Source organism: Mercenaria mercenaria, chromosome 14 (assembly GCF_021730395.1).
Source record: "Mercenaria mercenaria strain notata chromosome 14, MADL_Memer_1, whole genome shotgun sequence".
NCBI lineage: Eukaryota > Metazoa > Mollusca > Bivalvia > Venerida > Veneridae > Mercenaria > Mercenaria mercenaria.
The window spans coordinates 24,814,871-24,827,958 of NC_069374.1; the positions used below are offsets into that span (position 1 = coordinate 24,814,871).

At 33.7% G+C, this 13,088-nt stretch overlaps 1 protein-coding gene across 1 annotated transcript; it reads right to left on the reverse strand.

Moving 5' to 3' along the window:
• Positions 1–2,168: 2,168 nt before the first annotated feature.
• Positions 2,169–7,979, reverse strand: LOC123526584 (uncharacterized). Its single transcript, XM_045305827.2, has 3 exons — positions 7,136–7,979; positions 3,533–3,726; positions 2,169–2,938 (listed from the first exon to the last, which is right to left on the reverse strand). The coding sequence occupies exons 1-3, from the start codon at positions 7,600–7,602 to the stop codon at positions 2,661–2,663; spliced, it is 939 nt and encodes a 312-aa protein (XP_045161762.2). The 5' UTR covers positions 7,603–7,979; the 3' UTR covers positions 2,169–2,660.
• Between the last annotated feature and the right edge of the window lie 5,109 nt (positions 7,980–13,088).

A 13,088-nucleotide genomic window follows, 5' to 3' on the forward strand; every position in this document is an offset into this window, starting at 1 on the left:
TGAACACCGTGTTCAGGTGAGCTAAAACGTCCAATAATTGTTTAAGTACTAAGTATTTCAAACAGATACGGCATTGTTTCAAACAGTAATATAAAGTATACAACGTTATTATTACTAGCTATTTAAGTTAGATATAACATTGTTTTATTTAGATTAGAAACAGACAGTAAAATAACATAAGCAGACTTATTAACCTTTAGCCTACTGGCAGCAGATGATCTTGCTTTTGCGCCAAGTGCGGACCAAGATCAGCCTGCACAAGCTGGTCATGATCTGCACTGTTCGCTTTGCAGTCAGTAAATTTTCAGTGAACATCCCTTTGAACCATAAATGGTGCTGCCCAGACTGAATGATGGACCAGTCCTTTTCAGAAATTTAGCAAGGTAAAGTTTACTTAGATATAGAATTGATTACCTTAAACAAGACACATTGAAAACATTTAACATTGATATAAACATTTAATACATGTTAAAATAATAGACGTATATATACAGTGTACATGTATATGAAATAGTACAATATAGTTGCATTGTCATCGTTGACCAGTATCTCAAAAAGTAAGGAATAAATATACAAATAAAGGACACAATGTCGCTAAACAAATCATTAATTAAAGGACAAGGACATTACATAATGAAATACATGTTTTACATTTACACTGGATGTTACGGCAATACTAGCAGCGGAGTATACAAAATTGCCATAATGACATTAGTCACTATCATAACCAGTAAAAGCTTGTCAAACTGAGGAAGACTCTTTTTAAGCATTTCAAATAGCGGATTACATCCAGAAGGGCTGAACCATATTACCCAGTTGTAATGCCAAACACACTGTTATTGTTTTGAGCTTTGCAGTAACAGTGCGTCTACAGATTTGTTCCAATGAGAAGAGTCACACACGTAATGTTCATAGAGCAGTTGCCCTTTAAAACCAGTACTAACTTTACTTTTAGTGCTGTTGGTTCTACTCTAACTGAATGTGAAAAGATACGTTTTTCGTGATAATTTTCCACCAGAATGGGAATAAAAAACATGCTTAAGATGCAGGGCTTCATGTTGACAACTTTTACAGAGTGAACGAGCCATGTGTTCTGAGGAAAATGAGCAAACGTTTACCTAATACGTCGATCTATATTGTGACTATTGATACAGCAATAGGGATATTTTATGCACACAAATTATTCTCAGATATCTGTTAGTATCTGCCCTTTTAGCCCAAAAGTTGTGTTTCTGTCAAGGGATAATGATCATATGGAATTTTATTCTAAAAGAGTTTGTGCTATTTGGTGTCAACCATTTACTTTAAATCCCCCTTTAAAAACAATAGCGCCTTAATATTTTACTTACTGACAGTTCGTTATAGGAATCATAGATATGTACATCTCTGCCAATTATAAATGATAAACGTGTTCATATCAATAGATAAAACACAATAATTTGTATTTATCCCATTATGTTACATTTCAGTAACAGTAATTGCACGTTTTTAATAAAATCAATTTATGAACATGAGGGTAAGGTCACTTTCACTGGTATTACTCTATTCATTATTATGTTATCAGCGATTATTGTTTGTCAACAAAATCAAGTTATCAAGTTTCCGCTACATCAGTGCAACAGGCACGTTTTCCTATAAATTTACTACACTAGCATGCAATGAACATTATACATGTAACTTGAATGCATCATTTAGGCACACGTGATATTACGGTTTTTAATTGGCTATGGCCCTAATATCGTGTAGGCAGTCTGACATTAAATGCTTAATTCCACTGATATCGCACATCACTGTAAAGAACTCGAAGTGTTGATATATAAACTGTTGAACTTAAGTCCGTTATGACATTTTTGCCCAAAACCGATTTTTACAAATTTCAGTTTTCAGCCATTTTGGGGCTTGAATTGACAAAAATGCACTCTCAATTCAATTATTTGTCCGTGGATACAAATGTACATGTAACATAAAAAATAACTTAAACAGCTTGATCGTAAGAGACTATGAAAAACATTAATAATTTTTCGAACTGTCCTTTGGCAATTACTTTCTGTTACAATTACATTTTGGCGTTGTTAATCCAGATACCGGTATCTTCGAAATGTTCCGTCCCCCATCCACTATTCGTTTGAGACATGTAAGCAATAATATATAACTTGTATAATAAAAAATTCATGCCAGACCTGATATAGATAATGTGGCTCAATTGGTATTATAGCACAATAGAAAAGAAATACATGGTAAAAACATGTTATGAAAATTGTGGATAAAATGGTAGATCTTGCTTAATAGAAAGTAAATTAACGGTAAAAATCTGTTATGAATTTGGTGGCTAAAACGGTACATCTTGCATTGTAAAAGGAAATTCACGAAAGTAAAACCCGTTTTGGCTTTTGGGGTTAAAATGGTGTACAACAGAAACGAACGTCACTATAAAATTTTGTTACGAATGTGGTGAATAGAAAAGTAGTTTCGGCAACCTTGCATTACCGCAGTTTTAAACACATTGCTGAAAACAGTTCAAGACTATGTGATGTTTCCTTCAATAAAGAATCACGGCCGATCAGAATTCATTTATTAAAAATCTATTCACATAATTAAAAGATTGAGCAGGTGTTTTGATATTCCATAGACTCAAATTCAACATCGACATATAACTTTCGTCAAACCATTTGTTTCTTCCTCTTTTTCACATTGTGCGAACTGGTTCCTCTGAATTTACAAAACAGCAATGTTATACAAAGCAAAAGCGTCAATGACGCCAGTACCAGAAGCAACATGCGTGTGTCTTTGAACAGGTACCAGACGATTTTGCCGTCCCAGCTATGCCACGAGGAATTATGAAGCAACACGAGGTAGTGACTGTAAATGGTACTGTTGATGATATAGAACTGTTGCGGATCTCGGTAGTTTAGGTATCGTCCCCACAGAAACGTGGGCCCTGTAAGATAAAGCAATTATGAAAATAACAACATTAAAAAGAAACATGCTTGAAGCATAAAAGATCACAACGTGTTCTACTTTCAATGCATGCATAGTCCTGATCTCTTTCTTTTCTTGTTGACATTGAGCACTAACCAAACAAGGAGTAAATACGTTAAACATGTCAGACCCCTGACGCTTTTTTACATAACCTCACAGAGAAGAATTATTTCCATTTGTCAAATTAAAATCCTTTGAATTATCCAATGTTATGTTCTAATTTCGGATTCATCAACGGTAGGAGTCTGAAACTTAAGTTTTGAAATGTTTGCCATACAAATTAAAATCTAATATGGTAATATGGATTTTACCGAATATGACATATCGTACAACAAAATGCTATTATTCAATTATACAAAGTTATTACAAAGGAGGCAAGCAAAAAACGTCAGACTTGATGTATTGATGAATAGAAGTCCCGGAAAGGCATGTGTGTATTAATAATAGTTTTGTTTCAATAAATTTCTTTGTTAAAAATTAATATGAAACTAACTGAAATGCAACAGGAAAGCATAAGTTATACATTTACATAAGAAATGAAATATAAAGCAACCTGTAGAAAACATGGTGTTCGCGTACGGAAAGATAAACCATCTGTTAGACTTGTCCAATGACGTCAGAACGGAATAAAGGAACGGATGACGTTCCGTGATACCAATAAAATCATTGGAAAAACCTACTGGCTCTGTTTCCCTGAGAATAACTGTTTTATTGAGCATTTTCGCCTCATGTTCTAGCGTGGGTACACTGAAAAATAGCAAACATATTATACGTTACTAAATAGACATTTTATATCTTGTTATGTGAAATTTTAAAATTCATTTTCATGTATATTTCAGTATATGCAATATAATTCCAAAAAGTGCTACTCGAAAAACAAAGACAAATATCAAACAGGGAATGCCACGTACCAAAAACGCAGCCTCCCCAAAACGAAACCCACAGCACGCAGACGCGTTCACCACAAACACACACACACATACATATACACGCGTACACACACAAAGCCAACACATTAGGACAAAACGAACAAACAAAGGAACACAGTGAGGCACCGCCTTGGAACGGTCAGTGGCAAAAACACCACTGGGGAGCTTAAACCGGTTTAAGAACACTTAGGTCTTAGTTTCTAGCATATATGTATCCAATTTATGTATAACTTTATCTTTGATTTTTTTATTTGTCATTTCTGAGATATTTTGTCAGTTTGAGTAAGGGCTTCCCTGTATTTGTCACGTTTTAACTAATATCTACCTCGGATGCATCTTTGACCTTGGGATTTCAAACATAATTAATGCAACTAAGTAAATAGATAGCAGACTCGGTTTGAGTCTGTTCATGAGATGTGGTGAAACGTGCAACATACCTCAATCACCCTAGTACCAGCCATTACAGTAAAACTAAATGAACTCCATGATCCAAAAGGACCAGAAAATATAACAAAACTGAATCCAAGCAAGGGGAGACTTTTCCCGCCCCAACACAACATTTAAAAGACAGCTGTTTTAATATTTTATACAGGCCATAGGAAGATACTTTGGAAATATAGAATACAACCAAGTACAATAATATTAAGCAGACTCTGTCTGCATGAATCTGTTCAGGAGAGGTAATAAAATGTGCAATACACCTCACACCAATTAGTACCGGTTTATAAGGAAGTCTATCATAGGACAACTAAATTGACAACATTACTTAAAAGTACCAGAAAATATAAGAACATTGAATCCAAGTTGGGGAGACAATTTACAGCCGCGGGACGGTACTACCACAAAATGTTTGAACTCACAAATTGTATATCATTGATATTTATTCCGAGCTTAATAAATATTATTTGACATTTATTACCAATAGCAAACCTTCAAACATATGACCAGTCACGATATATAAAATGAACTACATAACTTCTTTTCTTCTTTCGTATCACTAGTGTGAGTAATCAGTCAACATTTACACGTTTGTTAAACAATACAATCGGTTTAGCATGGTTGACATGACAAAAAAAAACACTCAGGCCTACAATCTGTCTTAACTGCTTACTTTTTTACTTTAGCCGGAATGGTATTCGACTGTTCTAAATTAAAACAAATGACTTGTACCTTCTCATAATTCTGTCAAATTAAAACAATTTCATATGCACATGCGCATTGATCAATAGGAAGTGCGATTTCTGTCATTCATAAATTGAGAATGCAACTACAAATATTTATAACAGGTGTCTTTTTATAGTTTGTAACAACAGGGGACAGTTTGTAAAGCAAAGATAATGCGGAGAATACGCAGCGGTTGTAAAAATAAATGAAAATATATAACAACGCCTGAATATTATATCTTCTCATAACTATTTTATGCTGAAGCACCAGGTTAACAGCTGGATCTTCAATATAAACAAATGTAAGCATTAATAGTATTACAACATTTAAAGATACTTTATATCTAGTGTAAAATGTACCTGCCTATACATATCTTATTCTGTATAATGTAAAAGGCAGGGGAAGAACTATAAAAAGGGTTCAGGTAGAGAAATGGCCACTCTTTTTGTGTACAGTGAGCAAGCAACATCAGAGGTTTATATCAAAATTTCAAAGAAATTAGAGCACAGATCTTTTTGAAATTTTGCACAAGTCTTCTTCAGCACCATTGTTATAAGTTTTGAAAAAAATATGTTGAATGATTATCTAGAAGTGTACTTTCCAGAAAAAAAATATGTGTTGTCTGCTACAATATTTGAATTTACCTCTCAGATGATTGGCAGCTTCTCCATTGGATGAGAACTAATCATGAAACAGCAGTTGTATGAGTCACACTCTCTACGTATCATTTGACATAAGGCGGGAAGTTTTCACATGTTTATGAACATGTATTACTGAATTACATAGAATTACATAGAAAACTATATTGTCCCAAAAACTATGGCTTTCAGCAATGGAAATTAAACAGCTATCTTCTCATTTATTGATAAAAATACACAGCAATGCACTAAGTCTTGTCATTTTTTTTTTGTAGAAAGATTTAAACATTTACACATAATTTTTTTTAATGGAACCAATAAGTAAATTTAGCCTATTCCACCATCACTTGCACAGCATTTTGTTTACCTTCCATTTGTCAATTGAATGGCATTGACCAAAATTAAGGGACATTATTTTCTGCTGTGTATCAAGTTATTTCTGTAAATAGGGAGTTAATACATTTACATGATTATTAAAGTTTTTGCAGTTACTTGGTGATGTAGATGGGACTTAAATTGTTACAGCAAGGAAAAGAAAGAATATGAGGCAATAACTACATTATACATGTAGAAAACTTTTTTGAAAAAAAATCACATAAATCCAGTGTTTCATTCTGGTACAAGAAAAAAAATCTGAAAAACATGAATCAGATGCTTTTAGATATCAAGCAGACGAATTTTGTGTTTATATGATCAGATTACAGTCGTCTGCTGACTCTCCCCTAATGCATATATGCTTAATTGCCTGCCGGTTGGTAATTAACTAAATCAATCCCCGGCCTTAAAACTAATTTCATTCGTGTGGAATAAAAATGACCCAAATTGTTTTTTTCTTTATTACTATGTTTGCTATGCCTTTGGCTTATAGGCAAATTCTTATACTGATATTTCATGTAGGTGTCGATTTTTTATATTTAACTGTCAAATACGATATTAGAGCAAGTTTTTACATCTAAATGCACAGTACAACATTTCAAAGTGTTGATAAATCTAATATATCATCATTTGTACGTGTGTTGTTGTTTTTTCTTCGAAAACGTGCAAACTAGTGTTCACAATAACTTCGAATCTGAAACTAAACCCATTTGATATTCTCTGTATCACAGCATCACTTATTTGATATTTTCTACGTCACAGAAACACTCATTTTTGTATTCTCTATATTCCAGCAACATGGAGAAATTAGCATTTATTGAAAACATGCAAAACATTTAGTTGAAAAGGATTTTCATTGTGCTAAACTATGTAGTTATTTAGTTGTATTAATTGTGTGCAACAGCTGCGACGAGAGAAAGTACAAAGAACAATGTAAGGTCAAGATAAATGTGTACAATAATAAATTATCAGTTTAATACGAATTACATTACATACTTAATAAGGTAAATATTTATCTCAAACTACTAACCAACAGATACTCAAACATACCTTTGAATGCATGCTACATCCAAATCCACGTACCAACCTCCGTAATGATAGAGCACGAGATACCGTGCAACATCAGCCCTTCTAACCCAGTGACCATAACTGTGATATATTTTCTTTAGAAATGGATATTTTTTATCTATAAGGTTATCTATAGAAGTTTTGTTCCATAACACGTAGCTATAATTCGGATGGTTTTGTATCCAACTGTTTTTTGCCTTTTCTAATTTATCCGGCAATTCGTTACTTGTTTCATAGAAATAAATCTGATGAATTCGGTTGGGTATATTTCCAGGTTTCGGCTTAATATTACCACAGCCAGCGCAAGGTACATTAACATCGTAATTGTGAGAACAATATATATATTCGGATATAAGATATTCGGCTATCCGACCAATAGATATCAGAAATGTTAACGTTATCACACCAAATATGAACAAAATTCTTTTCTTTAAAATTACTTTATCCATCACGTATTTTCATGTACAATATTTTGTTATCTACAAGTCCACAAAGCTTTTTGTGTATAAACAAAAATATCTTCATTTCATAGTTCCTCACCAAATGCTAGACTACATCACATAAAAAACAAACATAAAAAAACAACATTTTGCTGACTGTCAATGAAGCCGCTACATCTTCGTCAGTTTTACTGCCCATTAGTATCTAATATCTACTGCATGTACATCCGATAATATCAATATGTATACAATTTTATCTAAGTTATACCTAATTTCAAATGTAGTACTATAAACAACCACTATTTTCGACGGTGCAATATTTTTAACTCCAGATTCATTCTCATGAGACAATACTGTGTAACAGTGGTTCATTGTTGACACATTTGAGCCGCACCATGAGAAAACCAACATAGTGGCTTTGCGACCAGCATGGATCCAGACCAGCCTGCGCATCCGCATGGATCCTGCATGACCAGACTGCGCGGATGTACAGGCTGGTCTAGATCCATGCTGGTCGCAAACACACTATGTTGGTTTTCTCATGGTGCGGCTCATTTATAAACATATCTGTCTTATTTAACTGATACATTGATAAAGTATCTCTGTCAAATATAACATAGTCAGTTATAGTTTAACTTATCAAAGTATCGAAATAATGAATACTACTCACAGTTTCATTAAGAATAAGTTATTTATTTATTATTAAGTGTTATATAAATTACAAGATATAACGACTAAAACCTCGCAAAACATTTTGAATACATGATTTATTATACTAATGTAATAGATTTAGATGTTACATGCGACAGATTCACGACTGTGTTTTACAATAAACATGTGATCAATGGCCACTTATTGTTTGTGTCATGAAATGAGACACAATCTATATTTGAACGTCAGTACTGATAACTTGTCACCTTATGGGGACGTTGAAGATATCACTTTGATAAAAAGGACAGTACCACTGGATACTGGTTGAAATGAGGATTGTTTGTTTATATCCTAATCAGAAGCTAATCCTGCGAAAAATATCCAAGATACGATTTTACGAAAATACACCCGAGAGAAACGGTAGGCCAGAACGGAATAACAATATGCAGAAAAAATGTTGACTTGGTTTATTAAAACATGATTATATAATATCGTAGCTTGCGTTCAAAAACTATCATCTAAAACGATTTCCACCTAATATATGTCTAATGCCCCTTTTTATCAATGAAATTTTATGAGAAACAGTTGATCATGATATAACATATTGCAAAAATACTTCAACAATATAAATTGTAGGTAATTCAATGGCTTGTTACATGGTATTGATATAATGTATTTGATAAATTTACGTACATTTCATTATGTCTTTCAAATAATTTACTGACATATAAGGGAGGTTTCACTGGTACAGATTGTCACATTGTTCATATTCATATATCTTGGTGATAGTTTTCACAGTAAAATTACTAGATTTCGTTCTAACATTTCAATAACTCACTGAAAAGAAAAACATGGAAAAAATGTTTGTCTATAACCATTTATTCTATCATTTATGACAATCGTCAAACATACTGGAGATAAATGAAAAGGTTAACAAACCTTCTATATACAAATATGAATAATTTGCTGATAAAATGACAGTGATTACGATAATCATGATATAGTAAGTGAGAAAATATGTATATTTCAAAATAATAGCCTGCGTTAGAAAACAAAAAACAAAAAAAAAAGAAATTATCAAACTGGGAATGTCATGTTCCAAAAACGCAGCCTCCCCAAAACGAAACCCACAGCACACAGACGTGCACACTACAAACACACACACGCACTCGAAAACAGAGCAAACACACGAGGACAAAACGAACAATTAAAGGAACACCGTGGGGCACCGCCTTGGAACGGTCAGTGGCAAAGACACCACTGGGGAGCTTAAGCCGGTTTATGGTGCGCACCCAACCTCACTCTTACCCCCCACCATGTTCTAAAGACATAAAGCCAAATAACTAACCACATTAATAAAGCGGAATAAACTGGAGTTTTAATTAACAACTTGATTTCTTTGAGAAAGAAGCATTTTTTATTCGGATAGATAATATTCCTTCTGCTATTAATATCGAATCTATTGGAAAAATGATGAACGCTTTTCGTGGAGATCATTTTCTACCAAAAATACCAAATCCACGATTTTTAAATTACATTGAAATTAACCCGAGCTTAGAGACTACCGACAAACGTTCTTTGTTACTGTATATGTAAGTTCAAGGAAACAATATTCATGTTCTGCTTGGGAGGAGGGTTGTGGGTGCTAAGCTTCAGCCTTGATTTTCTTTAAGTTTAAATGTTAAAGACTAGCAGTGACTTTCGGAAAGCGAAATAACGACGGTCGAAATCTCGATGGTGATAAAACGAAACTATTATCATGATTAAAACACGAAATCTCGAAACTTCGAAACATGCGCTGCAAAAAGGTCGAAAGGCGATGTTGTAAGTCGATATCACAATAATTAAGGTCAAAAGAAACCGCTTTGATGAACGTTGAAGATACACTGATGAATGTCGGAATTGTAAGGGTGTAAGTCGAAATCACGATGACGAAAAGTGAAACCAAGGTGATGAAAGACGAAACCATGATTGTGAAAGTCAAAATTACAATGACGTAAGCTGAAAGGTGAAACTTGGAACTACAATGGTGAAAGTAAAACTACTGTTGGTAAAGGTGATATATACATATGCGACATTATAAGCATAATGAATACCGTTACTCGAAATGAGGTTTAGAATGTGTATCAGTGTGTTTGCTTTGTGTGAGAGTGTCTTATGTGTTGGTCGTGTGCACGTCCACTGGGTTAACGTTTGGGGGACTGCGTTTTGGGAACGTGGCTTTGAAATTCCCTGTTGGATATTTATCCTTGTTTTTAGAGTACTTACATGTATCGGTATATGCATGCCTATAAATGCTTGCTTTAAAGGGAAAAAAACAAGATACTATGCAAAATCTGGGATATGAAACCCTTTGGCAATATTGGTGGATGCCAATATATGTGCACATTTTTCTAAAATAAAGTCTTAAATTTTCTTATTTCATACTGCTTTAGTCACAAACAATCATGTCAGTTGTCATCGAAGGTCTCCTTCTTAAAGAACAATGTTGCAGTTTTGCGCTTCTCCGCCATCGTCATCTTGCGCATCACGTATCGGTGTAGCAAGCGATTCATGAAGCGCGAGACCACTAAAGCAAAACGCAAGGCCACGGTAGCGAAGCAAGAGATCACCACGACGACGTTGATACTTGGCAATCATGATCTTGCGCTTCGCCATCGAGATTTCGCGCTCCACAAGCATAACTTCACGTTTCACACACAGCCGTTATCAGACATCAGGCAGTGTTTTAACGGAAAACGATTTTCTGTTATTCAATATTTCATATTGTTAGAGGGAGGAACAAAGCCACTTCATAAAAACACAGTAAGGATAAAACGCAGTTTCATACAAGATTCGTAGTGTTTTATTAATGTATACTGTAAAAAACACTGGCACAATATTACATAATTATATAAAAACAAAGTAGTGTTGCAAATATGTATTGGATTGTTAAAATACTAGGTCCTTTAGTATAAGCTATCAATGGCACAAAGAACAAATAATTCTATAAATTGCATACTCATTTTTAACTTCTATCGCGGTTCACAATATTTTTCCCGATTTCATTTATAGTAGAACTTTAGCGACCTCAGACGTATTTTTGCGAGTCGCTTCGTTAGAAAAATGAATGCAAAAAATATTTAAAGTTAATGTGTATGTAACGGCATTTGATCGAGAAAGAAAAAATAATGTTGCATTTTTTAAAAGTTGCGCAGTTACGATGCAGTGCTCTTGCATTTTATCTTTAGACAAATATTATTTGCAGTATCGATGTTTCTTTCGCGCAATTCAGGAAAGCTTTACAACACACATGCACAAATAAACTGAAATATGTCTGTGTGTGCGTGTGTGTTTGCCTTCGGTTTTAACGTCTTTTTCAACACTTTTTCAGTCAAGTAAAAGACGGTGTCGGGCTGACCAGTCCTAGTTCTATCCTCTTAATGCTGAGCGCCAAGCGGGGAAGCTACTATTACCATTTTCTTTGGTATGACGCAGCCAGGGATCGAACCCCGACCTCCCGCTCTCGAAGTTGGTGCTCAATCACTAGGCTACCGAAGTGGTGAAATAAGTGTATTTGATACATCCACAGAATAACTTTCAAAGGGAAATGTTCGAAGGTGATTATCTCGATTTTTTGTTGAAAAGAAAATACAATACTAGTAACTACGTTGTCTTTAGTAATCTGTTCAAGAACATGCATGGAGTGGGTGCCATATTTTTGTTATCAACATGACTTGGAGAAATATTGCTGACAAAGTATTTTGAAATCAGACCAATGGTATCGGTTACAAAGAAAAGTTTTCCATAAAAATAAAGCAATATAGAGCCAATTATCCCCTAGTGGTCAGGGTTTTTAACGAAAATAAATTATTGGAAAGACGGACATGCAAGAATCCTAAAGACTCACCATGAGCACCTCGTGTTTAGGTGAGCTAAAATGTTCATCAGTAACTGTTATTAGCACTAAGTATTTAAATTAGAAATGACATTCTTTCTGTTTAAATAAGACTCAAAATTCAAATTTTGACAGTAAAATAACGTATATGCAGAGTACTAGCTTGACATTGACAATTTGAAATAGATAAAGTTTTGTTATTTAACATTAAAATATCGGTAACATTCGCAGATTTATAAACACAAATTATTGAGCTAAATATAGAATTATTGACCTTAAATAAGGCACATTGAAAATTTAACAGTAAAGTAATTTAAATCAGGGCCATTCAGTATATTAAGGTAAAAATACAGGCGTGTACATAAAAGCATATGAAATGGTAAAAATATAATTGCATTGTAATATGTTTGGTATTTCAGAAAGTAAGAAAAGGCTACTACATAACTATTTACATGATGTACATTTACTAGCTTTGTTGTTCCCGAGACGTGTACCAAAAAAAGCCATATCGACAGTAATCACTATCGCAACCATTTAAAACATATTATTCTTAAATCAGTTTGAACAATAATGCTTTATTACATATTGGCTATAGTTAAAAAGTTATTTTTCATTTCATTTATTTATTTCAAGTTAATATGCATAATGATCACATGCACTTTCACACGTTTCAGAGGAAACCTTAAATGATAAAATTACATCACAGGCATTCTGAAAGACCAACTGTTTGCTTTCTTAGAAACTAAACTAATTCACTATTTTTGTCGCAATTAAATATATAAAAATGTTTGGCATTTGATTTTTATATAATGGTTGATATATTTTTAAGAAGGATTTGAAACTTTGTTGACAGTGTCTATTACCGTGTTCAGACTACGTTTTTAATCCTACATTAACTTGGGTTTATTTTTTAAACTAGTTTGCGTCCACACTATATGTGGTGTAAAACGTGAATTTTGTAAAGGTC